Source organism: Aulonocara stuartgranti (assembly GCF_965226115.1).
Source record: "Aulonocara stuartgranti genome assembly, chromosome: 20".
Taxonomy (NCBI): domain Eukaryota; kingdom Metazoa; phylum Chordata; class Actinopteri; order Cichliformes; family Cichlidae; genus Aulonocara; species Aulonocara stuartgranti.
Window position 1 is genome coordinate 14260925 of NC_138956.1, and position 27811 is coordinate 14288735.

Genomic DNA, 27811 nt, shown 5'->3' on the forward strand with positions numbered 1-27811 from the left:
AGTAAAACAGAGACGGGAGAAACACCTTTCTACTATTTTATGTGGTGACAGTGTATCGATTGGTGACACGAGGGCACTCTGTAAGGGTTGGCAACGTGTTTGGAACGGCAGACGCAACAATCAGCTGATCTATGCAGGATGGGCCAGAGTGAGAAAGAATACATAAATAATTTTATTTAATTGTGTACTTTAGACAGTGACCCTAGAAAACTTGTGTTAGATTCAACCTGACTTTAAAGGGAAAATGATTTCATCATAGTTTAGTGTACAAATCAAGTATTCATTGAGTTTATTCCACATTTTATTTGTTTTGCTTCTCTAGAACAACCTATGAGACACCTTTAAAATCAAAAGTAAATGTCCCCAGTATTTGACATTTCTAAAAGTGTTCCTCGGTTCTTTTGTGCATTTTATTTTTAATATTTTTGCTAGTTAAGTTCGGGTTTGATCTCGTATGAATTTTGTCTGCATGTAGTTTAACTTGTGTAGAAGATTTGACTTTCGGACGGATTGTTCTTAAGTCAGCTACAAATGTCTTTGTCAAACTGCTTTGCGTCTGCAAATAAAAGCAAAGATTGCAAAATGCAACAAAATTTGTGAAACTTTACTTAAAAAAGAAAATTCCCCAAGCTGTAGGTTATCTTTAAAAAAAAAAAGCAGATTGAGAGCTTTTATAAAACATTAGTCTTGGCTTTAAACTAAATTAGGCAGCAGCTACAAATTATAGTAAAAGAACTGGTAATGACGAGTTTAAAAAATGAAATATACCCAGGGAAACCATCCAATAACAGCTAACTGAACATGACAACAGAGTAAGACTTGGAAGCAGATTCAATACGTGATAACTTAGACCACTGACAGTGTCATTATCAATTTGTAAGACTTTGAGAAAACATGGTAGAAAACTCCAAAGCTGTTGGTGTTTAAGGTCAAATCCTCCTTTTCCCTTTTGTCACTTTATTTTGTCCTCCAGCACACTTAGATTTTCTTTTTTTCTCCAACAAATCTACATTTAAACTCGGGGCAGGAATGTTCTGTGCAGTAACTCTGAAAAATGTCCATCAAGAAAGAGAAACCCCCCCCAAAGTGATCTCTTTTGTTTTGTTATTAATTTCCCTTTAGGTGACTTAAACATCAGAAATCCAAGGTTCAGAAGAAATTCTTTTGTTTTGATGTGCATTTTCTCAGTTTTTTTCCCCCTCCTCAGCGATGTGGCGCTCTTTTTGCTCCCAAAATGAGACAAAAGAGGAGTGTAATTGTGCACACCGATTCAGCACAGGAAACACACCTCACTAACAATTAGTCTGTCAAAATGACAGCAGAATCACAGTATGGGACCAAATAGTCCCTTTTCTCAGGGAAAAAAAACGTTTTCTTTTTGTTTTGTTTTTTCCAAGGAGATGTCAAAGAAAGTTTCTTTCCACAAATGTCTATCCCAGCCGTGGAAATCATAGGTCTGTAACCTTGTTTTCAACGGCAGCTGCTATCTGTTGGAGCCTGTATCCAAGCTGCATCTTCTGAGCCGTGCAGTCCTCTTCCAGAGCTGTGATAATCTGATAGAAGGCAAAAAGAGTTCAATTAAAATTCTTACTTAACATATTAAAGTTAGAGCAATGAGCTATCTTCCTTGAAATGATTTCACTCCTATAGAAGCTTCTCACGCTTTGGTTCTCACGTTTTCCTTTCAGTGGTTGCCAGATCATTGTGGACTTGTCCCTAAAGCTGTGCGATTTTTGGCCCATTTTGAGCCGATTTTTCAGTCGTGCGACCGTTTTGGTGATCGACCTGATTTTGGCCTTCATCGTGCATCGTGTAGTATATGTGGGGTAACGAGAAGCGATTAACACCTCACGACCAGCTCCTGATCATCAATCGCTTGGTCGGGAGGATTTCAAACCTCCCGTCACCGCAGCTGCTCACACTGCGCACGCGCAAACACATAAACGTCGGTGAAAAAGACGGAGTAGCACGGCAGTACAGTGTGTGATCTGGACACAAGCGATGGAGGCACTTGTAGAACTTTGGAAAGCTCATCCGAGCCTTTTCGATGTGGCATCACAAAATCATCACGACCACAACAACCGTGAAAATAGTTGGATCTACATCGCTGCTCAATCACAGCTGCCTGATCAATGTTTTTCATTAGCAATTTAGCAAAGTTGATGGTGGTGTGCGTGTCTGTGTGAGTGAAAGACAGAGAGGGAGAGCGAGCGACAGATTTTCTGTTATAACCTTCATTTTTATGGACGCACAGTTTGAGCACTCGGGTTGCATCAGAGCATCGGGCCGTATAGTGTGAGACCCTGCATCGTGACCTACGAACTTCTAACCCCTGCAAGTCAATCGTACAGTTTGAGCAGAAGCTGAATAACGCGACTGAAAAAAATCGTACAGTGTCTGCCCAGCTTAAGCCTCTATGACTGGAGCCTTGAGCGTACAGTGTGACACATCTAAAATGGCAGACAAGTTAACAGCACATTGCTGCAAAATCTCAGTGAAAGTCTGAGGAAACAGCCATCTGCGCTGACCTTAGTAAACACTTTTCCTGGTGAGTTTATGGGCTCAGTTACTAATTTTGAGCAATACCATATGAAACCTTAAGTCTGCGTTGTGCACTGTGATCATCCTATGTGTCAGGAAAGGAGGACTACATATATATATCAATCTATCCATTCACTTCCGCTTATCCTTCTCAGGGTCGCAGGGGGCGCTGGAGCCTATCCCAGCTGTCATAGGGCGAGAGGCGGGGTACACCCTGGACAGGTTGCCAGTCTGTCGCAGGGCTAACACACAGGGACAGACAACCATTTGCGCTCACATTCACTCCCACATTCACACCTATGGGTAATTTGGATTAATTAATTAACCTATCCCCACAAACTCCACTTTGTGGGGACTATATATATATAAAAAACAAAAACCAGATGACATGACAGATCCTAGTGGTGAACCTGAAATATTGATTTCTGTCTGGAAATAGATTGCAATACAGAGCGTAAACCCTGCCCACTTCATATTGGCGAATGGGATGTGAGATTCAAATTATAACAAGAACTACAAAAAGCAAATACTGTTTCTGTTGAGTATTTAATGCTGTTTTGTATGAGACAACTGTGGACTTCAGAGATCGGACATCCAAATATTTCAGGGAATTCAATCAGTTTGTCAATCAATAACTTGAGCTACACTCCTGACAGTTCATACATATGCACATAGCCAGCTCTTTAAATAATGATTACATGAAATCCCTGTCAGCTCACAACTAGTAAATCTCTCCCCTGACAGCATACTATGCAATGCAAGCATCATGTTTGCGTAATTTTGTGATACTCACCTGATCGTAGTATTTGTTGATGTACTTGTAAAGTTCATGTAAAGCCACGAGGCAGTTGACCTCAGCAGCGTAATTCTGTTCAGGGAGAGTAAAAAAATAGAGAGGCGAAGAAACGTCAGCGGTGGAAAGCTGTTAAAAACTGCATCGGTTGCTATTCATATTTTATTTCAAACTCCACATCCAGCTTGTCATTCTCCCAGCTAAATGGAATCTTCCAGGTCCTAAAAGTATTTATGTGTTCAGCCATTGTGTAAAAAAAAGGTTACTTTGACTAAATGGGAAAACAAGAGTAGGTAACGTACACGGGAGAGTTCTGCTAGGGCCGAGTTCATCTCCTGGTCACTGGCAGAGATGGTCTGACGGATGTCTGCGTAGTACCTGGAGGTACAGGGAATCACAGATTTTTACATTAAATCCACAGAAATTTGAACCCAAATGCAAGAGAGATGTTTACCCCTAAGAGCTCGCCACTCTCTCCACTGATTACTGTCAGTTCATTTTTGACTTGTTTAATTTTAAATAAGAAAATATGACAAATTATGAGTCTCTGGTGTATCAGTGGGGAAAACATGTAGAGAAAGATGAAGTGATCATTTTTAAATGCAAATCAGGCTAATAAGGCTTCGAAAACAAGCACATGTGTTACCTAAAATCTTGTCTAGCAACACTTATTTCAGCAGGGCGACATGCCGAGCTTAATGTGCAGAAGGTAGTAGTAAGTGTAGCAGTCTGCTCTCAGACCATCCATGCATGGAGCCTCGCGGGCTTAGTCTACCCTCTGTCTGGCACTGACAGATCGTCCTGTGCCTCACTCTCTCCTTCCACCCCTCCCTCCTCTCTCTTCCAGAGTGTTTTTTATGCCTGGGGTCAGTGGGACGACCGGCTGCCATATTCTTACCTCTCCACCATCTGCTTGTAGCGGGGGATGTCTCTGGCATACAGCAACTTGTTGATAGGAGAGTCCTGAGTAAGGAAGACAGATGTCACATAAGAGTAACGAGGCATGTAAAACAAGGAGTAATAATGTGCACAAATAATTTTGTTGATGTCAACATGCACTGAGTACAAAACAAGGCTGCAGGGCTCATTAGACTCACATTCCTATTATGCACGAGATGATGTGTAATATCTGATCCTTGCTACATATTATGTGTTAAGTCTTAAGTAGACAAAACCCAGCCCAGACTATTAGATTTGGTTATGTACTGAGGAAAACTATACAATGCTCTTTTATGTTTAATTAGAGTCGGCTGTGAATTAATCAGGTGTGAAACCCTCTGACCTTCACAGTTTGAAAGTGTGGGATTGTATATTGCAGGATTAAGACACAGGATCTTTGGATCTTAGAAAAAAGTATTTTTTACATCTCTAAAGATTTTGAAATGTCCACATTGAGACAGTCTAAGAAAATGCTCCACAGAAAAAGGCGCCCAACAAACAGCACACTAATAACAAGGTGTGTTATCGTCTCTGAGGTAAAAAGAGACCCTGGTTAACTTCTAAGTAATGAAAGGCCTCTCTCACATCTACTATGGGTAGACACTGAAGTGCTATGAAGACAAAAAAGTGTGCACAGCAATGCTGCAAGGAGGGTCACAGCAGATGCAATTGCTTCATTCTCTGGAATCTAATTTTGGGACCATCTTAAAATGAAACGTACATAATTAACACAGGGCTCACAAACACAGAAGGACATAAGTTAAAATCTAATTCAAATTCTTTTTTTTCTTTTTTGTTTTTAAAAAAAAGGGACAGTGCATATTAATCTACAAATCAATGTTAATGTGTCAGAATTAGCCAAAAGGCTATTTTTCTTCCCTCTGTAAGTGTCTCATATTTGTCCTTTACAAATGAAGCTCACCCGTCCCAGTTTATGGTCAGCTATGGTGCAAGAATCCATAAAGGTCTGAGCTATGACAGACAGCACAGCATCCACGTGGTCTGATGTCTGCACATCAAAGATGAACTGCGGGTTCTTCAGGATATTGATCCAGAACCGCAGTGGCAAGCTGTTTGGTAAAGCAAGAAAACATTTACACATTTAAGCAGTGATTGTAATGTAAAAGTACAGTTATACATCAGATTTTAAAAAATGCTTCTAATCCCCTCTTATGCAGAAAAAAAGTGCAGGTTCTTTACTGGTGCTTCCATCCCTTTTGTTTGATTCTAACACACTCTGGTGTCCTGGGCCTTTTGGTTTCGTGTATCTGGAATGTGGTGAAAACGCAAAGCTCACGTGATGTCTAAACGAACTGCTCTGAGGAGGTTTGGTTACGACATGAATCAATGAAGAGCGCCATAACATTTATATGACTGACTAGATAAGCTTTAAAGAAAGAGCACATATAAATAATCACCTCATCCTTGAGTAATCGCATTAACAAGCTTGCACAAAAATACACTTAAAGCCTTTTTAGAGAGTTTAAAATATGAGAAACATGGTAAACACACAGGAATGGTTGTTATCACCAATAAGACAAACATACAAGACACTTCTTTTTGTGTCCTTTGTATATTTATTTGTCATTATTCACAATATGTAAGGTCCACGGTCTGTGAAATCATCACCACTTTTCTGGTGAGCTCTTTACAAGTACATAGAAAACAAATAAGATGCAGCCAAGTGCAGGTGGACCCACTGTCAGTAGCCTAAGTGACAATGGGTTTCCCCGGAAGACCCACATAGCAGTGATGTATACAAAGGTGACAAAATCTAATCTAAGATGTCATATGTTCCTCGTGTATCAACCAAATGCTTCAAAGTAACAAGCAGTTTAATAAGTCTCTGGCAAGGTTCATGAGCCCTGGCAAACCCTGGCAAATCTCTGCTGTTTCCACAAGATCTGCAAGTAAAGTCCTAGTACAGTAACACCATAAAACCAGCTGTTGTCCATATGTTCTGTGTGGGGTGCTTCTTCAATCTCTCGATGGATGAAATTCCCCTCGAAGCATATCTATGCTGTGTTTCATATGTCTCACGGCCCATGACCCATTCCTGGCTTCCAACTCTGCCTCTCAACATCCAAACCCAATATAAGCGTCTTTCACCCAGTTACCTGTTGGTTTTCCAGATGTGGATGGTCTCCGGGTCCATGATGTTGTGCTGCTGAGCCTGCTCATCCAACAGGTCGAAAAAGTATTTGACAGCTAGAGGTACAGGACGGCTGGTGCTGAGGATGGCGGTGAATAAATCATCCACAAACTTCTGCAGAGTGCCCTGAGACAGAGCAGAGAAAGTGACAGAGATAAATAAACCATGGCACAAAGAGGGGCACTCCACAGATTATGCACATGAAGCTAAGTTAAGGTACATGTGTCATCTAACACAGCGGTCCCCAACCCCCGGGCCTCGGACCGGTACCGGTCCGTGAGTCGTTTGGTACCGGGCCGCGAGAGTTGAGGCTCAGGTGTGAAATGTATGGTTTTCAGGGTTTTTATCGGTTTTCAGCGTTATTTTGTTAGCGTTTTTAGCGTTAACTCGGTTTTCCTGGGTCCTTTCACATGTGTTATGAATAAATCTTCTTTTTTTCGGTACCGGTACTAGTTTTATACTGTTGTATTTATCCGCGACACCTTAAAGGTCGGTCCGTGAAAATATTGTCGGGCATATACCGGTCCATGGCGCATAAAAGGTTGGGGACCGCTGATCTAACAGTTACAGTGGGGCAAAAAAGTATTTAGTCAGCCACCGATTGTGCAAGTTCCCCCACTTAAAATGATGACAGAGGTCAGTAATTTGCACCAGAGGTACACTTCAACTGTGAGAGACAGAATGTGAAAAAAAAATCCATGAATTCACATGGTAGGATTTGTAAAGAATTTATTCGTAAATCAGGGTGGGAAATAAGTATTTGGTCACCTCAAACAAGGAAAATCTCTGGCTCTCACAGACCTGTAACGTCTTCTGTAAGAAGCTTTTCTGTCCCCCACTCGTTACCTGTATGAATGGCACCTGTTTGAACTCATCATCTGTATAAAAGACACCTGTCCACAGCCTCAAACAGTCAGACTCCAAACTCCGCCATGGCCAAGACCAAAGAGCTTTCGAAGGACACCAGGAAAAGTATTGTAGACCTGCACCAGACTGGGAAGAGTGAATCTACAATAGGCAAGCAGCTTGGTGTGAAAAAATCAACTGTGGGAGCAATCATCAGAAAATGGAAGACATACAAGACCACTGATAATCTCCCTCGATCTGGGGCTCCACGCAAGATCTCATCCTGTGGGGTCAAAATGATCATGAGAACGGTGAGCAAAGATCCCAGAACCACACGGGGGGACCTGGTGAATGACCTGCAGAGAGCTGGGACCAAAGTAACAAAGGTCACCATCAGTAACACACTACAACGGCAGGGAATCAAATCCCGCAGTGCCAGACGTGTTCCGCTGCTGAAGCCAGTGCATGTCCAGGCCCGTCTGAAGTTTGCCAGAGAGCACATGGATGATACAGCAGAGGATTGGGAGAATGTCATGTGGTCAGATGAAACCAAAGTAGAACTTTTTGGTATAAACTCAACTCGTCGTGTTTGGAGGAAGAAGAATACTGAGTTGCATCCCAAGAACACCATACCTACTGTGAAGCATGGGGGTGGAAACATCATGCTATGGGGCTGTTTTTCTGCCAAGGGGACAGGACGACTGATCCGTGTTAAGGACAGAATGAATGGGGCCATGTATCGTGAGATTTTGAGCCAAAACCTCCTTCCATCAGTGAGAACTTTGAAGATGAAACGAGGCTGGGTCTTCCAACATGACAATGATCCAAAACACACCGCCCGGGCAACAAAGGGGTGGCTCCGTAAGAAGCATTTGAAAGTCCTGGAGTGGCCTAGCCAGTCTCCAGACCTCAACCCCATAGAAAATCTGTGGCGGGAGTTGAAAGTCCGTGTTGCTCGGCGACAGCCCCAAAACATCACTGCTCTCGAGAAGATCTGCATGGAGGAATGGGCCAAAATACCAGCTACTGTGTGTGCAAACCTGGTAAAGACCTATAGTAAACGTTTGACCTCTGTTATTGCCAACAAAGGTTATGTTACAAAGTATTGAGTTGTATTTTTGTTATTGACCAAATACTTATTTTCCACCCTGATTTACGAATAAATTCTTTACAAATCCTACCATGTGGATTCATGGATTTTTTTTTCACATTCTGTCTCTCACAGTTGAAGTGTACCTCTGGTGCAAATTACTGACCTCTGTCATCATTTTAGGTGGGGGAACTTGCACAATCGGTGGCTGACTAAATACTTTTTTGCCCCACTGTATGTAGCATTTCCTGAGGCTCTGAACAAGCCCGCGTCTATTTTTTCCCATCCCAATGTCACAGGAGGTTTTCTCAATTTGGATTTAACTCTTTACCCCTTGAAAGCCCAGAGGACTGACCCTTAAGGCACCTGTCTGAACTGAGCGGTTTCTGTCATATTTAATGAATAAGATTCTATATTAATGGTCCATGGGATAATGAACCATGGTGTTTGGTGCAAAAATAAGAAATATGCAAGGCGTTCAATTGATGGAAGTTTCTATTTAATGAAATATGGGGGTTTTTTCACAAAAAAAAAAAAAAAAAAGCTACATGCTGTAAACCAGTGAGTTTGATGATGTCACAGGGGCTCTGACCATATTCAGGTTATATTTAATAGTGAAACAGTGAATTGTAGGAAATACAGGATCCCAAGTTTCTTGAGCCTTAAATCTAAAACTGAAAGTGCATCATTTTGACCTCTAATGTACAGAATTTGACAAATAGATTTTTATTTTTGTTTGTTTGGGGACTTTTTAAAGTCTCCCATCATGGATGGGCCAATTTAAATTCTTGAAACAATTCTGCAAGTAAGCAGCACAGGCATACATTGCAACTTATGAAATATACAGTTCGTTTATTTTGTCTGGTCATCTTATCCTCACTTAATCATCTATTTTCTTAAACCTTTAATTAGCTCAGGGTCACCAGGAGATCACATGGAGTGAGAGGCGTCAGTCATAAACCCGCGGTGACAGTATCACAGTGATAAGGAAAAAAGAAATCCTTTCTTCTTCCTCTTGTTTTTTGATGCATCAGTGTAGCAGCTCCTCACATGCACATTCAAGGTGTGCAGAGGTCCAAAGCTGGATGCTATTTGTGTAAAAGGGGTGGTTATATGCCAGAGCCGCTGACATGAAACTATGGAAACATGTTCAATTAAATATTAATGTAATAGTAACGGCAAAAACAAGCCAAATATTTATTTGACATTTGTGCATCTTAAATCCACTGTGTTCCCAGTTTATTCATTGTTCATCATTACTACATAACGTCTTGGGTCAACATACATTATAAAGATAAATATTTCGTGAGCTCTAAATAATTTAGACTCACGCTGGTTCCTAACTGACAAAGGTTTCTTTGTGAAAACGTGAGCTCAAAATAGCACCACGTCATAGTCACAAAGGCCACCGTGTTCACATACTCAGTGTTGGCTGGCTCATAAGGAAAATATGGAACATGAGCAAATATGTTTTTCAATTATGTAATCTCTAAATGAAAAAACTTGGATTTGTTGGATTGGACCGAGTGTAGCAGGGTTTTGTGGCATCTCTGTTGTGAACATGTATGTCATGTCTCTGCACATCACACCTTCTTGCTGCTGACTCATTTCATATTTGTATATCAACTGTGGAGAATCCACAACAAAACCACTACATTTGGTGTTCCCAGCTGTTTACTCTGCTGCCTGGAGGCAACACAAACCTGAATAACACTCAGTAACACGTTTTGTTTATGAAAAATAAAAAAGAGGTATAAGTACCATCTGATGTCTGTTCAATTTAAATATACAAAACCTATTAAGATATTAGTGAGTGACCACCACCTTGTTTGTGTTTTACCTTCATGGAGAGCAGGCGTGTGAGGTAGATCTCGGGGATCGCTTTGGCTCGCTCCCCACCCTTCTCTCTCACACTACCTCTCCTGTGCTTGGGCAGCTCAGACTCCTCGCTGGCTTTTACCAGATGCCACAGTCTCACGCCTCCTTCTTCCCCATCATCCAGCATAGGGGTCTCTGGTGGGAGGGGACAAACAGTTGGATGGGTAGGTGAGAAACAGGTCACTACATTTGAGCTGTTTGTCTTTGTTTCAAGTGTTTGTACGCAGTGAACAACTGATGTTTTTGTTCATTATTACAGCTTTTATTCCCCCCACAAACTCATCTTCACACCCAAGTCACGGCCACTGTAAAATAGGATATGCATAAACAGTCAAACAGCGCCCTCCTCTGGTTATTTAGACTGAGTTCATCTGCTCAGATAAAACGTCTGAATGAAGGTCGCCAACCATTGCCATTAGATGCAGTTGTCTACATACAGACAGCAACGTATAACCATAATACCAACACAGGGGTAACAGATAATAATGAACTTACTCTCTCCTGGCATGTAATCGTGGCTGTCGTGAAGGTGATGTTTGTTGTTTCTGGGAACAAGGGCCACCGTCGCTCCGTCGGGGACCTGATTACACAGTCACATGACAACATTCACAATGTGATTAAAACTGCTTCCAAAACTTTAATGAGTTGAGGTGTGTGTGTGTGTGTGTGTATCAGTGTTTGTGTGATGTCAGCACTCACCTTGTAGTGCTGCAGTGTATTAAGGCGCTTCCATGAACCTTGCACTACTGATGTCAGGTCTTCATCTGATAGGATTAGGTGACCTGCAACACCTGCACGCCACTCTGAAGGGAGAAATGTTCAGGTAACCTTGAGCTTGTGCTAATAGCTGCAGAATTAAGACAGTAAACTTTGAGGATTGATAAAAACGAAAACCCTCAGGGACCACAGATGTTATTTCCTGGGTTGAATCTGGTAGACCAGCTGGCAGCTTTGCTTGTTTAAAGATGCACTGTGTAAAATGTCACAACTACACACCAGTGGACTGCAGAATGCAGTCAGCTGAATTTGGCTTTCTTACCCCTCACCAATTCAAATGCATGATCCTACCTACAGTGACTGTAATCTGTCACTGACTGCAGGCAGTGACAGATTACAGATGAACAGCAGACAAACATCTCTGGCCGCCAGTCTCCTGTTTCCCTCAACTGTCAATGTGTCCATGTCTATTTACTCTGGCGCAGGCTGTAAAATTTAAACAGATACGAGTTGATGAGCGAGTGACATTCACCTCTCACTGATGACAGAGATACTGAGAAGTTGCTGAGGGTACCCTGAACGTGTCTGTCAAATGGATCTAACACTGCTGACTTGAGTGTGTGAGAATGACTCAAACTGTTTATCAGATGGAAAGTGTGATTTTCGGGCCACTCGAGCTTAACATTAGCTGGTATAATATTATCCTATAACCAGCTATTGATGCTATTTAGTCGGGTGTCGCAGCTGTTCGGAGACGGGAGGGTCAAATGTCTAATCTGCTGACAATATCAGGAATAAATTAGCATGTTGTTGCACATTTCTGTGTGTTAGAGCCCTGACGTCTGCTCAGGTGATGACATTTTATTAAGATGCCTGTGGCGTTGTCTCTTTCCTTCGGCTTTTCACTCATTTCTCTGATGATGAAACAGGTACGATCCTTCATAGCTTGAGTCCAAAGGTACAAACATTAATGAAAGTGTTTTGACTTCTATGGCACATTAATACCTGCAAGTTCTCTTTTCCTCCACCTTTGATGTACTACGTATGTGGCTGGTCACACGCATGAAATGTGCTCGTTGCAGTGGCGATTTCCATCTCGGCCATTGTATTCAAGATGGAAGAGCAATACGGCAGCTTCCACTCCTATTCATTTTTATGGATTAATTCTAGGTTCATCACAATGTATAAATTTGTTGGAAGATGTAATTATACACTAGTTTCTATTCTATTTCAGATTTAGAAGTGATATCTTTTCAGCAGATGCGTTTTCACCTTTTACTTTTTCAAACCAGAACCGAGTGTTGTTTAGATGACTGGTGAGGTTGTTTAATGTTTAAATACTGACTCAATGACAGTTGTTTTGTTTTCTCTTATGCACTTCACACACAAAAAAAACAAACGTCTGCATCTCTATAATTAAAATCCTCACATAAGAGAAGACTGAAACACAAGAAAGAGTTATGCTGTTGTGAAATGAATCTGACTCACCAAGATGTAACGAGTCGATGTGCGGCCGCTGAGAAAAAGATGTTCCCTTCCAGGTTTGTTCCAGAAGTTTCTCTTTTACTTGTGTGATGGTGTCGCAGTCCAGCACCTTAGCGGGAACCGTCTGCGCTGTGGTGCCGCCGCTGGCAGCTGCAGCTGGCATCACCACATTTAGAGTCTGGACACATGTACACAAATGCTGGTTATGGATAAAACACACTGTAACACTGTAGGACACTGTAACACTGACAACACTGTAGGACACACGGCACTTTGGAGGAGTGTTTGAGTGTTCACTTGTGTGCAACCATCCACACTGGTTTGACTTTAAATTGTTTAAGCTTAAATCTTAACAGTTTGACGTTTACATTAATTTTAGTCATGTTTTATTTTAAAGATGTCAAAGTTATGTGAAAAGCACACCCCATTACTCAGTAGCTTGTATAACCACCTTTAGCAACAATAACATAAAATGTCATCAGTTTAAGCATTAAGACACTTTGTCCCACTCTCACATCAGGTCTTTGAGGTTAGTGAACATTTTTCCATGCACCGCTCTCTCTTAAGGCCCCATCACAACTTCAATCAGGTTGATGTCTGGACTTCAACTAGGCTACTGCAACATCTTGATTCTTGTCTTTTTCATCCAATCTGTAGCTGATTTGCTGCTGCGTTTGGGAGCATTGTCCTGTCACATGACCCAATTTGATGTTCTTCTGGCAGGAATTCCAAATAAGCCACACTTATTCATCCTTTTTCTAACTGTACTGTCATCAACTTTAAACTGAGGAGCTCTTGAATTTTGTTCAAGCTTGTCTGACCATTCTTTCCTGATACACCCACTCCTGGTAAGACTGTTGTATTGTTTTTATGCAACCCTGAATGCTCCAGACCAAAGTGACAAAAATCTGCTTTTATAAAGGTTCTCACGTCTTGATGACAAATTAATCATCAACACGTTGATGTGTAGGCATTTGATTAAATCTCTTAATTCCTGTGGAAACAGTAAGGACGTACTTAGTTTATTAGCTTATTCAGTTAAATATCAGCATATGATAATAAACCAAACAGGAAAACATGGGTTTCTCCTTCCAACATTAACAATGCTGCAATCAAAGGATGTGTGAGTTCTAACCAGTGTGCGGTACTCCACGTCCTCTCGCAGGAGTCGGTTGTCGTTAAGTGTGTACTTGGCTTTTCCAGTCACAGCGTCCACAGGTCCCTTATCCACCTGGTGCTTTATTGCTCTGAACAGCATGTAGAAAGATTCCCCTGCTGATTCCTGGCCAGGCATGAAGAATTCATTCATTAAAGTGGTATTCCACTTCTGATCAGTCACACTGTCTTACTGGTGAGCGACATTTGATCTCCACTGACTTTCTGTGAAATGTGCTTTAAATACAGCGCATCTGTTCCTCCTATAATGAAGTGTTTCAATGTTATAATTCAACAACTGACAGCAAATTCATGCAGCGCTGCAGTTAGCACTCCTTCCTGCTTATTTGTAACATTTATTGGAGTATCTAATCATATGAAGATGAGAGTTTTTAGCATCAAGCACTTGTGTGTTCCCATGGTATTATTGGTACTATTTAACGACACTGCTTGTTGAGGAACTGTCAGGCCTCAAACTAGAGATTTAGATGGACTTGTCTTCTTGCTTAGTTTAACACCGGAGCCTCCCATTGCTCTTTAAAAAAGAAATTAAAGCCAGTTTTAATACTTTAATACTGTGAAGAAAATAGTACACACCATCGTGTGATTTTTTTTTTATTAGTTTATTTTAATCAAATTTTTTGCTTTATTTCTTAGAACAAGGATTATCTTGTCTTTTTTCAGAATCATTTGAACATAAAAGGTTTTCTGATAAAACCCTAACACTGTCTTTTAGAGGAAGAGGAAGGGTAAACTCTACCAACTATACCCCTTAAAGGGTTAAAAAAATTAAGTAAATCAAATTGAATTAATTTTTTTTTTTTTACAAAAAATATAAACTAATGAATGTTTCTGATCATCTTATTGCTAAGACTGTGCTGTGCGTTTCAAAGGGAAGAAATTTTAGCAGTTCTGTACCAAAGTTGTTAAAAATGACCTTGAAAGCACAATTTTAGCAGATTTCCCCCCTTTTCAGGCTCTTAAAACATTTTCCTGACATAAAAACTTCACAGTAAAGAGACAGTAAAAATATTCTTTTTTATAACTTCAAATAACACTATAGTAGTAACTGATGTTCGTCATGTTTCACTGACCGCCAGTGTCTAACCAGCTAATGTCTGGTCAACCTTAAAACAACTTACCCTCAGAAACGTGAAGAGACAAATGGACATCCAGTTTGTCAGCAGCTTCTCAACAACTGATTCAGTTCTGGGGAGGAAAAAAATGAGACACATGTAAATGATCCGTGGATGAAAAACATCTCCTACTCGCCAACTAGGACAGGTTAAAAAAACGGCATCACCTCCTCAGCATCAGTTTGGGGTTCTTGGCCACATACTGTTCCACTAGGTCATTGAGCAACGTCTTCAGGATGTCTGTGAAGTACTCGAGTTTACCGTGCAGAGCTACAGTCAGCAGAGAGGCCACGTAGGCCCGGTCCCTGGGGGAGAAGGTCCGCTGCACCTCAAGAGTGTGAATAAACTAGAAAAACAAAAAAGGTGAGAATATGGAGTTAATTAATCTGTGTGTGAAAAATCCCCCTCGTTTCTGTCGAGACCAGGTAAACCTTGGCAGAATAGCTCTGTATCTCTAGTATGGGAACTCCCCATCCTTCTATTGCATGCACATAAGGCTGACATTGGAGAGTAGTAGCAGCAAAATAGAACCAACAATTCTGTGGGTTGCAAAGGGGCTTGCTTTGCAAATGTAGGCAGCATAAATAAATAAACACAGATTTAATAAAAAGCAGCTGTGGAGGCTTACCTTAGTGAGAAAAAGTTTACTGTTCAGCAGATTGGACAACTGAATCAGCCCTTGCTCAACCGTCTGCCTTCGACTCTCTGGGACATCCAGATCTCGTCTCAGTGGGGACTCCTGGTGCCCCGGGAAGAAAATACGCTCAGCATACGTTCGGTAATCCAGGAAGGGAATCCCAGAGCCCACCAAATCACTGGACATGTCCATCATCTCTGTCATCAAGTCTAAAAAAAAGAATAAAGGTCTTGGTTTAGTCTAACTTTAAGGACATGTATTCTCTAAAAGTCCCGAAGAAAAAGAGGAAGTTACCTGTGAACTCCTTCTTACAGCGGTCTCTGACACTGGTCTCCAGGTTCTCCAGCTGGATCTGGACTTTCTTATAGTCCCTCATGGCCTGTTTGCTCTTTCTCCTGACCCACAAGCCATGATGAAAAGGCAATATTACAGCCAAAACCAACCAATATGTTGATCAAAGGAGAAACTGATGCTCAGTGAATTGAACATGTTTACCTGTATATGAGCACTATGATGAGCACAATGAGAGCCACTATGGATGCTCCAACACCGACTCCCACCTGAGCCTCTAGAGGAAATGTAGACTGTGTCTGGCTGTCGTACTCTACTCTGCCCAGAGAAAAGTTCAGATTTCCCATTTTCACCTGAAAAGCAGGTGAAAAAGAACAAGTTTAACACTACAGCAAGAAAGTATTTACTATATGAACTAGAGAGGGTTCACTGAACTCAAATTCACAGTTCTTTGCATCATGTACTCACCGTAAACTCAGGCAGACTGTCCACGCCATCCTGCTTCTTCCTACCTTTCACCGAGGGCTGCTGAGCCGGTGGCTCGCAGTACAAGTGGCTGTGTGTCAGGGTCTTCACCGAACACAGGCCGTCACCTATCCAAGCCTCCACCTCGCGCTTGGACATGGCTCGATCTAGATGTTCTCCCTTGATAAAAAAAAAACAGAGTACGGCTTTTCTAAAGCAGCTCTGACAAAACACAACAGCATTTCATGTGTTTAGTCAGAAGAAACCCAGCCTCTGCGGAAAGAATGTAATTTTGCTCTTCTTCCACTCAGCTGCAGCATTCAATAAAATGTTATTATCATTTATATTTTATAGAAGGACATTCATATGATTTATTTCTCAATATGTTCTTTGAAACCTGAACCAGTAAGTGGAAAGACTTACTGAGGATAGGAGGTGGTCCTATGCAGACTTCTTAAAGCCTTTTATGTTATTTAAAGATGTAGTTGCATATTGTGCCCACAAGGAGGCAATGTATGCATACAGCATTTGGTCTGAGTGTGCCTTGAGAATGACTCCACATGAAATAGGAAACACATTATCTGCATTACTTTGTCAATCACGATGATCGTTTTTATGACTATTTTGATAGTGTGCAATTATTAAATGTGGGATTTATATGGGTTTTATCCAATTTCCTTTCCATATTAGGAGCATTCATACAGCTCTTATCATGCCTGCAGCGCAGTGTACTTTACTGCAGTGCAGAGAGGTTGCTTCTCTCAGGTAGGGACCTTACTAAAGAAACTGACTGTTAAAACTTACCACACTGCTGAAAGTAGTACAGAAACAGGAAATGACAGACCTGTCACCAGAGAGTTTTGTCCATCTAACCACAACAACTACTTCTTCCATAAAGTGGCATGTTGTTGCGTTTTCTATTCATTGTTAGCGTTTTATTTTATTTTTTCAGGCTGACTTCAACAACACTGTGAGACTGTTTGTTTAACACAGTCTTGAGCAGAAACAAAGTGGTGCCAGTTTATTTCGAGCTCGAGGTTCCCGTAACTCACCTCGACAGAGATGATGCTGCCGGGTTTGTGATGGTACGGCTTGCTGGGATCATTCCGGTTCAGCTTGTAGAGCGTGGGGTTGAGCTCATACCTAAAGGCTTCCTTACCCACGGTGTTGAAGTCAAAATGAAGGCTGTCCAACAGGAAGTGAACTTTGACCCTTGCATTAATGGCCTCCGGGCCCACGGCTGGGGTCGGGCACAAGATGAGGGAGGAGCTGTTCACCGTGCAGCGAAACTCGTACTGGAAGAGAGCACGGGGGAAGTGAAAAAGAAGATAATCCTTGGATGCGTATTTTAAACAAAATCAGTGCAGTAAATAATCATTTCTGTACAATCCCATGAAGACACCTGTTTGACATGGCAGAGCGTCCCCTCAGGGCAGTCCGCCTCTGGAACAATCCTCCTCCATCTCTTCAGCGGACCCTGGTGATCCTGTCCTCGGTTCAGGCTTCCTTCTTTCTTCTTAACCACACTTCTCCGCCTCCTGGGAGGGAGAGTATCACGAGGACTGAGGGTAACCCTCATTTTTGGCTCCTGGACCACATCCAGGTTCTGACCAGAAACTGTGATGATTCTGCCTCCACTGTGGGGGAAAGCAGTAGGAAAGAAAATGAGTTCAGTGGATTTGTGTTAATTTAATATGTCTGTCGTCACTTTTACAATACTGCAATATTTAATACCGAATTGCTTAATACCTTACACATGCACTGATACAAGTGTAATTTGGGGGGCTAACCCAGCCTGTGTTGAGCCCATTCCAGCTGTCATTGGGTGAGAGGAGAGCACACGCCGGCCACACTGACCGTCCATTACAGGGTTAACACAGAGTTACAGTCCTCTACTCACAATCATATTCACCTAAAGCCAGTTTAGAATCACCAAAATCCCTAAGATGTGGGAGGAGAGCCCATGCAGGCAAAGGGAGCACATGCAAACTCCACACAGAAAGGCCCCGGCCGGCCAGCAGATTGCTGTGAGGTGACTGTATTAATCTTGGATTGGGGTTTGTTTTATAAACCGTGTGTGTCCCTTTTCTATAGCTTTCTATAGGTTTGTTTCAATATGGAAAAACTTATGTTTCTCTTTAGACTCTGAAACTAAAGTTTTTAAGCTCATCAAATAGATAATATGGGTGATGATCCATTTTATTGGTGATTTAATAAAAATGGATTTTATAATATTAAAAGCATTTTACTTGACTTCATTAATGGACTAGATGTATACAGTTATATTCCACTAAAGCACCTGAGAAAGCTTTTGGACGGAGCAGCCTTGGTGATGTTTGGGTTGGGGGTGTAATGATACACCGAGCCCTTCAGGTGGCGCTCTGCACCACCAAACCGCACAGTGATGCCGTGTTCTCCCGTCCTGTTGCTGCCTCGGGTCAGACAGCTGATGTGATCCTTCTGGATGTCGCGCCTGAGAAGAGGAACGTCTTTTAGATTTTAACCCACAAATCAAATCCTGCAGCATGAACAGGATTTATTCTGGAAGTGCTTACACATCACACGGTATTCCTCCAATTAAGACGCTGACTTCGTTCAGGTGTCCTGTCCTCAGTGCTTGGCCTGTGATGGTGAGAGAGGAGCCACCTGCTTTGGGCCCTCTGTGGGGGAAGATGCTGCTTAGCACGGGATTCTGGAGAGAGAAGAGAGATCAAGCATGAGACGCAAAGAATAAAAGTGTAATCGATAACTCAATACTAAGATGAAGATTTATAGGGAAGATAAAAAGAAAGGCCAGGGCATTCTGGGAAACACTGGTAGTGTGCCTGATGGCCGTTGAAGGTAGCAATTCATTTGCTTGTCATTTGCAAAGATGGTAGACTTAATTAAGTCTACCATCAGGGCTTCAGTCCTTCTTCTGCTATGTAAATAAGTAGATGCGCTCCTACTGTATTGTATTGCAGTGCCTTTCTTGCATTTCAAACACACTTTGAGGCCTTATTAAGAAAATCCATGTGGGAGCTGAGGTTTCCGTAATTGGCCAGATTTCTGTTGTGAGAAAGCTTCTCTCACAAACAGCAGCAGTTGTGGACGACTCTTCCTAATGCCACACTCGAGTGCTGACACATTGCAGCCTCATCACTTTCTCCAAAGGAGGCGTTTTAAAAAATACCAGGGGACCCGCCCCGCTCCCGCCCATCTCGGTCAGGTCTGGGTCCATCTGCTTTGGTCCACACCCCAGGGCGATTAGCGTGTTCTTGCATGTGCAACTGGAGCAAACTCAGGGGGAATCACAGCAGAGTTCAAACTAAATAACTGCTGCCTGTGATCTGGGTGTGAAAATGCCCCTGAGATGGCCTGGTTTTGTTTGGTTTTTTGAAATGCTTGTTTAATTTCTTGTAAATTGCTGCACTGTGCTGCAGCAGTTTCTGCAGATAAGAAGGGTGTTTATGGACACATAAACATTTAACATCACGTATGAATATAACCCAGTTTTCCTCATAAGTGATCTTGGCAGCTAGATTTCACAACAAAGAAAAGCAATGTCTTATCTGATTCTCACATATGCAGACCGTGTGTGTGTGTGTGTGTGTGTGTGTGTGTGTGTGTGTGTGTGTGTGTGTGTGTGTGTGTGTGTGTGTGTGTGTGTATCTGTGCGTGTCTGATAAGAGAGACAGAAAATGAACAAGTCTGCTTAGCATTTCACCGTGCGTAACGCCTGAGTAACCCGACTTGTTTGAATTGAAGAACGTGCTGAACTGCTATACCGTTACATCATTACATCAGTACAGGGAGTGCAGAATTATTAGGCAAGTTGTATTTTTGAGGAATAATTTTATTATTGAACAACAACCATGTTCTCAATGAACCCAAAAAACTCATTAATATCAAAGCTGAATGTTTTTGGAAGTAGTTTTTAGTTTGTTTTTAGTTTTAGCTATTTTAGGGGGATATCTGTGTGTGCAGGTGACTATTACTGTGCATAATTATTAGGCAACTTAACAAAAAACAAATATATACCCATTTCAATTATTTATTTTTACCAGTGAAACCAATATAACATCTCCACATTCACAAATATACATTTCTGACATTCAAAAACAAAACAAAAACAAATCAACGACCAATATAGCCACCTTTCTTTGCAAGGACACTCAAAAGCCTGCCATCCATGGATTCTGTCAGTGTTTTGATCTGTTCACCATCAACGTTGCGTGCAGCAGCAACCACAGCCTCCCAGACACTGTTCAGAGAGGTGTACTGTTTTCACTCCTGGTAAATCTCACATTTGATGATGGACCACAGGTTCTCAATGGGGTTCAGATCAGGTGAACAAGGAGGCCATGTCATTAGTTTTTCTTCTTTTATACCCTTTCTTGCCAGCCACGCTGTGGAGTACTTGGACGCGTGTGATGGAGCATTGTGCTGCATGAAAATCATGTTTTTCTTGAAGGATGCAGACTTCTTCCTGTACCACTGCTTGAAGAAGGTGTCTTCCAGAAACTGGCAGTAGGACTGGGAGTTGAGCTTGACTCCATCCTCAACCCGAAAAGGCCCCACAAGCTCATCTTTGATGATACCAGCCCAAACCAGTACTCCACCTCCACCTTGCTGGCGTCTGAGTCGGACTGGAGCTCTCTGCCCTTTACCAATCCAGCCACGGGCCCATCCATCTGGCCCATCAAGACTCACTCTCATTTCATCAGTCCATAAAACCGTAGAAAAATCAGTCTTGAGATATTTCTTGGCCCAGTCTTGACGTTTCAGCTTGTGTGTCTTGTTCAGTGGTGGTCGTCTTTCAGCCTTTCTTACCTTGGCCATGTCTCTGAGTATTGCACACCTTGTGCTTTTGGGCACTCCAGTGATGTTGCAGCTCTGAAATATGGCCAAACTGGTGGCAAGTGGCATCTTGGCAGCTGCACGCTTGACTTTTCTCAGTTCACGGGCAGTTATTTTGCGCCTTGGTTTTTCCACACGCTTCTTGTGACCCTGTTGACTATTTTGAATGAAACGCTTGATTGTTTGACGATCACGCTTCAGAAGCTTTGCAATTTTGAGACTGCTGCATCCCTCTGCAAGATATCTCACTATTTTTGACTTTTCTGTGCCCGTCAAGTCCTTCTTTTGACCCATTTTGCCAAAGGAAAGGAAGTTGCCTAATAATTATGCACACCTGATATAGGGTGTTGATGTCATTAGACCACACCCCTTCTCATTACAGAGATGCACATCACCTAATATGCTTAATTGGTAGTAGGCTTTCGAGCCTATACAGCTTGGAGTAAGACAACATGCATGAAGAGGATGATGTGGACAAAATACTCATTTGCCTAATAATTCTGCACTCCCTGTATGTAGTTACAGCTCTACTGCTATGAATAGAACTGTTACTGCTGTAAACTTCATTTTGATTATAACAGTTCAGCCAGAAAGCTCACATTTAACTGACAGATTAATGGTGCTTATGTTGGCCTAGGACACGCACAGGAAAAAGATTTTTGATCTCAAGATGTTAAAATAGAAAAGAACAGAATTTAGGTGTCTAGCTTCTGAGCCAATCAGAGGACCATGCAAAAGAAAGACATTAGTGAGCGATGCATAAATATTCCCCCTTCCACTGAGGCTGAGGTGGATGCTGAAGGTGATGAAGGGGTTGAAAGAGCAGGTACTGCAGGCATGTCAGAGAGAAAATCTGTAGATAGATAGAAACAGACTGCAAGTGTGTGAGGAAGTGCAGCTGGAAGTGCCTGCCTGAGCTATCTATAAGGGCTTCACACTGTTGTTCATATACATTGACATCATGAGAATATGTAGATGTAACAGTGTTTATGTGGTATTATTCCACTTGCCACAAATGTCAGTGTAATGGGGAAACAGGTTAGGTGAGGCTGGCTGCAGTAATCGCTGCCAGTCTGCCGTAGCCATACGAGAGGTGAGTTGTATTGTTCCGCACACGATATAGCTAAGTAGTACAGACACATAAAACATGTTTGATTAGCTGATGGGCACCGAGTGTAATAAGTGCTTAGTGGACACATGTCCAACACCAATTTTATGTACTTTTCATTTGTTTATTAATGTGTGAAACTATATGCTAAAGCGGAATGCTAATGAGATGTTCTGCCGTAGTGTGCTGTGCAGAGTGGTGTGTGGCGAGCCAGTGCACTGATAATACACCGTTGTTTCCATTCAGGTACATCACTTGTTGTTGCTGTTATTTTATTGTATATTAGAAATTGTAATATGGCTGCAGTAATTGCTGCCAGTCTGCCGTAGCCATACGAGAGTGTGCTGTGCGGAGTGGTGTGTGGCGAGCCTGTGCACTGATAATACACCGTTGTTTCCATTCAGGAAATAAAGTGGCAACGATCGATCAGAGACTCCTTGTCTTCTTAAAAACACAACACAACGCAGAATCAAGGAGTCTGTTTGGGCCGAACTGTTGCAGCGGTATGAAGCAGAAACCGGTTACACTGGTGCCGTGACCCAAGCTCCTGCAATCCTGCGACCGCAACGGGGGCGTCTGCTTCCTGGAAGGTGGAAAAGTCGCGGGAGACTGGCTTTTCTTAGTCCTGCCATTTTCTGCGTTCTTTAGAGACATCGGGGTGGGGCTCTGTGCTTTCTTTTTTTTTTTTGGAGAGGTAGAAAGAAAAAAAAATAAAAACGAAAAAATAAAAAAGGGGAGAAACACATTGCTGAGCCATGGCAGATTTTCCCAGTTTTGGCAGGGGAAGGGGGGCAGTTGGTTTTACCCCTCTGCATTCATTTGGCAGAGGCAGATCAAGGTTGCTGACAGCCCCAGTTTCCTCCACACCTAAGCCTGTCCTTGCTGAGTTAAATGAAAACCCTATTGATGGGAACTGTGATAATCTACAAAATACTAGATCAGAAACCAGTCCCACAAAAGAGAACCTTTATGCAGAGATTGCAACGCAAATTGGGTTTTCTATTGGGGAAAGCATTGCCTCTTGTCTTGAATCTCGGTTGGGCTCTGGAGTGGGAAACAGTGTTGTTGGATCTGCCAATAATGTGTTATCAGAACCCTCACTATTGAATGTGATTGTAAAGTCTGATGTTAAAGAACCTGTGTGTTTTAGAGGGGATGGCTGTGATACATGCAGTGTTCAGGAATGGGAGGAAATGATGACTTTTTTTTAAGAGAAGAGGTGTACCAGTTGCTGAACAAGCTGATGATGTGCTAAGTAAACTGCTGGGGAGGGCACGAGAAATAGTCAAGGTGGGCATATGTAGTAAGCCATCTGTGTGTCTTGAGAGGGGCCCAGAGCCCATTTTTGAGATCTTAAAGCAGCACTTCAGTGACACTGCCTGTTCAAGCATGCCTTTAGCTGACTTTTATGCAACACTACCCAACTCAGGTGAAACACCGTTTGATTACTGGCTCAGGTTGAACAGAGCCATGGAGGTGAATGAAGGCTGTCTGAAGAGACAAAATAAGTCCTTTGCATATCTGACAAAAGAGCTGACTGCTATGTTTATCCGCCACTGTCCAGACTAGGGATGGGTACCGGTGTCCGGTACCATGATGGCACCAGTTCTGACAAACGGTAGTAACCAGACCGAAAAGCAGCGCACATTTCGGTGCTTTATTTCGGTGCTTTTTTTTCCTGAGCTGTGATACACTTCTAGCCAATCATTTTACGTTTCCGAGGATAGTAGGCGGGTCCAGGTACGTACGTTTTTTTAGAGCAGAGCTACAGATTAAAAATGCCCAAGGCGAAGCGGTCAAAAGTCTGGCTGTACTTCACAGCAAAATATGCAAACTCAGCAGCCTGCAACAAGTGCTTTAAGCTGATACTGTGATACTGTCAAAGGAGGTAACACCTCGAATCCGATGAAACACCTGGCGATGCATAGCGGGTTTTTTTTAAAAGCTGAGAAATGCGCTGTATTTGATAGCTTGCTGCGAGACCTCACACCACACCGAGCGCATCTACTCGCCTGTTGCCTGTTATCGGACCCGGAGTTAGAAACATCCCCCAAAAACACGAAGAGTAGAGTCCTGGCCCCTAGCCCTGCCAGTGTAGCAGAAATGATGAGGATGATGATGGCAGCAGCAGCCGTTCTTCTCTGCGTGAGTAGCTTAATGTTGTTCGTGTGTAATTTACGTTGAGTAGGCTAACCACGTTATTACATTAATGCAGGTAAGGTAAACTAGCAAACATCATCATAGCTACATGCGGCTGTCTTCTTGTTTGATGGCAGATACTCCCTTCACCCTGGCCAAAAAGGCTAAAATGACCAAAGAAAAAGTGGAAAACAGTTAAACATGAGAGGTTTATGGACAAAGTTTGTGTTTTTTCCATTGTTTAAGCACTGCTTCCAGCCAAGAGTGATACCATATATGCCCCATTGCTGCAGAAAAGGCTAACATTGTTATCTTTTTACAAAAAACCAGCTGAACATGAGAGGTTTTTGGACCAATTTTGTGTTCTCCATTCTTTAAGCACCGGTTTGAGCACAGTTTGAGCACCGGCACCGTTTCAAAAGTACCGATTTGGCACCGGTATCGGATAAAACCTAAACGATACCCATCCCTAGTCCAGACTCAGAACTGTCTCTTATTTTCAAGTGCAAGCCCCTGCAGCAGTGGACGGTTGCTGATGTGCACGAGAAATTGCTGAAGCATGGCAAGGACCGGAAGTGCACCCCTCAGTTTAGTGCAGTCAGTGCCTTGAGTTTTCAGCAACAGGAGGTGAGTCCTAATGTGCAGCAGGCGACAGGCAACAGTAAGTGTACTACACCATCACCAACCTCTGTCTCAGCATCACTTACCGACCTTCATGCAAAACCACCTACTGATCGTCTTGATCATGTGATAGCCCTGTTAGAGAAAGTCCTGGAGGGACAACCTCGACAAGCAAAACTGCCTGCTAAGGATGATGTAAGGGTCCCCCGGAACCAAACACACAAAATTGTGCCTTGCGTGATTTGTGGTGACACTGAACACTCTACGTATCACCACTGTAGAGCCCATCAGCTGTGTTTCATCTGCCATGCTGGGAACCACACACGGGCTCAATGCCCCAGGGCCGTGAATGTCAGAGTGAGGGGGCCTGAATCAGCCACCCAGCAGCTGGGAAACTAGATGGCCTACATGTGGGGGGGCAAGTGTTAGGCCTGAAATTGCCCCCAAAGAGGATGATTTTGATGATTTAGAATCTGTATTACACACTGTTTGTGAGGAGCGCCAGCTAGGCCGGAGACCCGTTCTTCAGAACACACACAGACTAACACAGCATGATGAGCTGTTCTATGAAAATGTGACCCTGGGTGGCAAAGTGTCTGTTAAAGCCATGCTTGACAGTGGCTCTATGGCCTGCACCCTCAGCACCAATATGATGCCCCAACTATTACATCATGCAGTGCTGCAGACCCCCACCTTGCAACCCACGGATGTCGTCCTGATTGGCTGTGGTGGTTCGAGGACCGTTCCATCAGGTGTGTGTGACATTACGGTGGAGATGTATGGCTGTAAAGTTGTTGTGCCAATGTTGGTGATTGCAGGGCAGAGTGAGGACCTCATTTTGGGCAGAAACCTAATGAGGTATCTGGGTAATCGCCTGAGGGAAAAGGGACATTTAGGAGAGGAATGCAGCAAGACCCTGAGTGCTGAAGAACAGCCTAATAAAAATCTGCTGAGTTCAATGTCAGGAGTGGTGGCCCCAGGGCATGTTGGTGATAAGATCGGAACTGTCAAGCTAAAGAGAGCTGTAGCATTAGAGCCCTTGACAGAACACCTTGTTTGGGGCAGGCTGCAGCTAATGAATAATGGGGAAGTGGGCAATGCTGTAGTTGTAGAGCCCACCGAGTCAAGGTCTGGACCGAGGTCAGTTATGGTTGGGAGAACTGTAGCGCATCTAAACAGTGATGGGTGGCTCCCTGTGAAAGTGCTGAACCCCTTTGACAAGCTGATAACACTGAAACGGAACATGAAGTTGGCTGACATGTCCCCCTGTGCAGCAGTGGAGAACTTCAGCCCCACTGGCTCCTACTTGCAACAGAACATGCAATGGTCTACTGGCTCAGCTTGGTGCCATGATGAGCAGAGTCTAGTCACTGATGTTTCCACTCTGCCAGATGATTTACCCTCACAGGAGGTGACAAGTGGTTGTAGCCCCTTACATGCAGTGCTGCAAAATCTGGGGCTGTCTGATATCGACATTGATTCATGTGCAGTTTCGCCGGCTGGCAAAGAAAAACTGGCCTTATTGCCCAGTTTGAGTCTATCTTCTCGAGAGACAAGCTGGATTGTGGCAAGGCTAACGGCTGCCTACATCGAATTCGAGTTGTGGACGATAAGCCATTCCGGTTGCCATGCCGACGTGTGCCGCCGACTCATTATGAAAAACTAAGACAGGTTCTGAATGACATGGAGGAACGGGAAATAATTCGGAAGTCTTGCAGTGAGTTTGCATCACCCCTGGTCTTAGTTTGGAAGAAGTCCGGTGAGTTAAGAATCTGTAACGACTTTCGCTGGCTTAATGCTAGAACTGTCAAAGATGCTCACCCACTCCCACATCCGGCTGACGCACTGGCTGCTTTGGGAGGGAACGGATTGTTCTCCACAATGGACTTGACTTCGGGTTATTATAATGTGGAGGTGCATGAGGAGGACCGTAAGTACACGGCATTTACGTCTCCATTTGGGTTGTACGAATATAATCGTATGCCACAAGGACTGTGCAATAGTCCGGCCACCTTCATGAGGATGCTAGGCATTTTTGGGGATCAGAACTTCCTCAGTGTGCTGTGTTATCTTGACGATGTTCTGGTTTTTGCCCCGACAGAAGAATTGGCACTGGAGCATTTGCATATGGTGTTCCAGAGACTCCAGGTTCACAACCTTAAGTTGGCTCCAAAGAAGTGCCATTTTCTGGGACAGTCTGTGAAATTCCTGGGGCACATTGTAAATGCTGATGGGATACAGTCAGACCCTGACAAAATAGCATCCATTACATCCCTTGCAGAGGCAGACCTTATGGAAGAGGGTTCGAGTGTCCCATCCCAACAGAAGGTCCGCTCATTTTTGGGGATGGTAATATTCTACCAACAATTTATTGAGAACTGCTCATCCATCGCAAAACCTCTGTTTCGGCTGACATCTGGGGATAAAGGCCCTCGTGGTTCACGGCGAAGTGCTGGTGCATACAAAGCTGTGTGAGGAGGACTGGACGGATGAATGCAGGGCAGCTTTCAATGAGCTGAAGCAGGCCTTGTTGGATCGAGTGCTCCTGGCCCATCCTAATTTTGAGGAGCCCTTTTTGCTCTCTGTTGATGCCTCCAGCAGTGGCCTTGGTGCCGTGTTGTCGCAAGTTCCTACTGGGGCTTCTACATCAAGTCCGATCACCTTTGCCAGTAAGACACTCAATCATGCACAGTCCAAGTACCCAGCGCATAGGCTGGAGTTCTTTGCATTGAAGTGGGCGGTGTGCGACAAGTTTCATCACTGGTTGAGGGGTCATCAGTTTACCGTATGGACGGATAATAACCCTCTCACTTACATACTTTCTAAGCCAAGACTGGATGCATGTGAGCAGAGGTGGATCGCAAAGCTAGCGCCTTTCCAGTTTGACATAAAGTACATTCCTGGTCCTAAAAATGTGGTTGCTGACGCGCTGAGCAGGGGGCCCTTCGTGCACCCCAGGGCCTCCCACCGGTTGATAAG

General features: G+C 43.1%; 3 protein-coding genes across 4 annotated transcripts in view; 2 read left to right on the forward strand and 1 right to left on the reverse strand.

Moving 5' to 3' along the window:
• LOC309697331 (uncharacterized protein) overlaps positions 1 to 27811 on the forward strand; it is a 521790-nt gene that overhangs the window by 415437 nt on the left and 78542 nt on the right. The window lies entirely within an intron of this gene.
• The window catches only part of plxnb1a (plexin b1a), an 88148-nt gene continuing 61557 nt past the window's right edge, over positions 1221 to 27811 (reverse strand). For both annotated transcript variants that reach the window (XM_082519165.1, XM_082519164.1), the window contains 21 exons: positions 18681 to 18817; positions 18425 to 18598; positions 17528 to 17762; positions 17178 to 17420; positions 16129 to 16305; positions 15865 to 16013; positions 15664 to 15764; positions 15361 to 15578; positions 14900 to 15078; positions 14739 to 14805; positions 13577 to 13723; positions 12445 to 12619; positions 10939 to 11042; positions 10735 to 10819; positions 10202 to 10374; positions 6391 to 6551; positions 5196 to 5343; positions 4233 to 4297; positions 3637 to 3712; positions 3335 to 3409; positions 1221 to 1553 (listed from right to left, as the gene is read on the reverse strand). In XM_082519165.1, coding sequence (XP_082375291.1) covers positions 1449 to 1553; positions 3335 to 3409; positions 3637 to 3712; positions 4233 to 4297; positions 5196 to 5343; positions 6391 to 6551; positions 10202 to 10374; positions 10735 to 10819; positions 10939 to 11042; positions 12445 to 12619; positions 13577 to 13723; positions 14739 to 14805; positions 14900 to 15078; positions 15361 to 15578; positions 15664 to 15764; positions 15865 to 16013; positions 16129 to 16305; positions 17178 to 17420; positions 17528 to 17762; positions 18425 to 18598; positions 18681 to 18817 — 2994 coding nt within the window. In that variant the 3' untranslated portion in view covers positions 1221 to 1448. The remainder of the gene's footprint in view (positions 1554 to 3334; positions 3410 to 3636; positions 3713 to 4232; positions 4298 to 5195; positions 5344 to 6390; positions 6552 to 10201; positions 10375 to 10734; positions 10820 to 10938; positions 11043 to 12444; positions 12620 to 13576; positions 13724 to 14738; positions 14806 to 14899; positions 15079 to 15360; positions 15579 to 15663; positions 15765 to 15864; positions 16014 to 16128; positions 16306 to 17177; positions 17421 to 17527; positions 17763 to 18424; positions 18599 to 18680; positions 18818 to 27811) is intronic.
• On the forward strand, positions 22403 to 27260 carry LOC309697335 (uncharacterized protein). The gene is made up of 2 exons (XM_082519186.1): positions 22403 to 22730; positions 24716 to 27260. Exon 2 carries the CDS (start codon positions 25440 to 25442, stop codon positions 26496 to 26498), a length of 1059 nt encoding a protein of 352 aa, XP_082375312.1. The 5' UTR covers positions 22403 to 22730; positions 24716 to 25439; the 3' UTR covers positions 26499 to 27260.

Excerpts from the sequence above, each read along its gene's own strand:
- LOC309697335 (XM_082519186.1), top strand. The coding sequence starts at position 25,440 with ATGCTTGACAGTGGCTCTATGGCCTGCACCCTCAGCACCAATATGATG.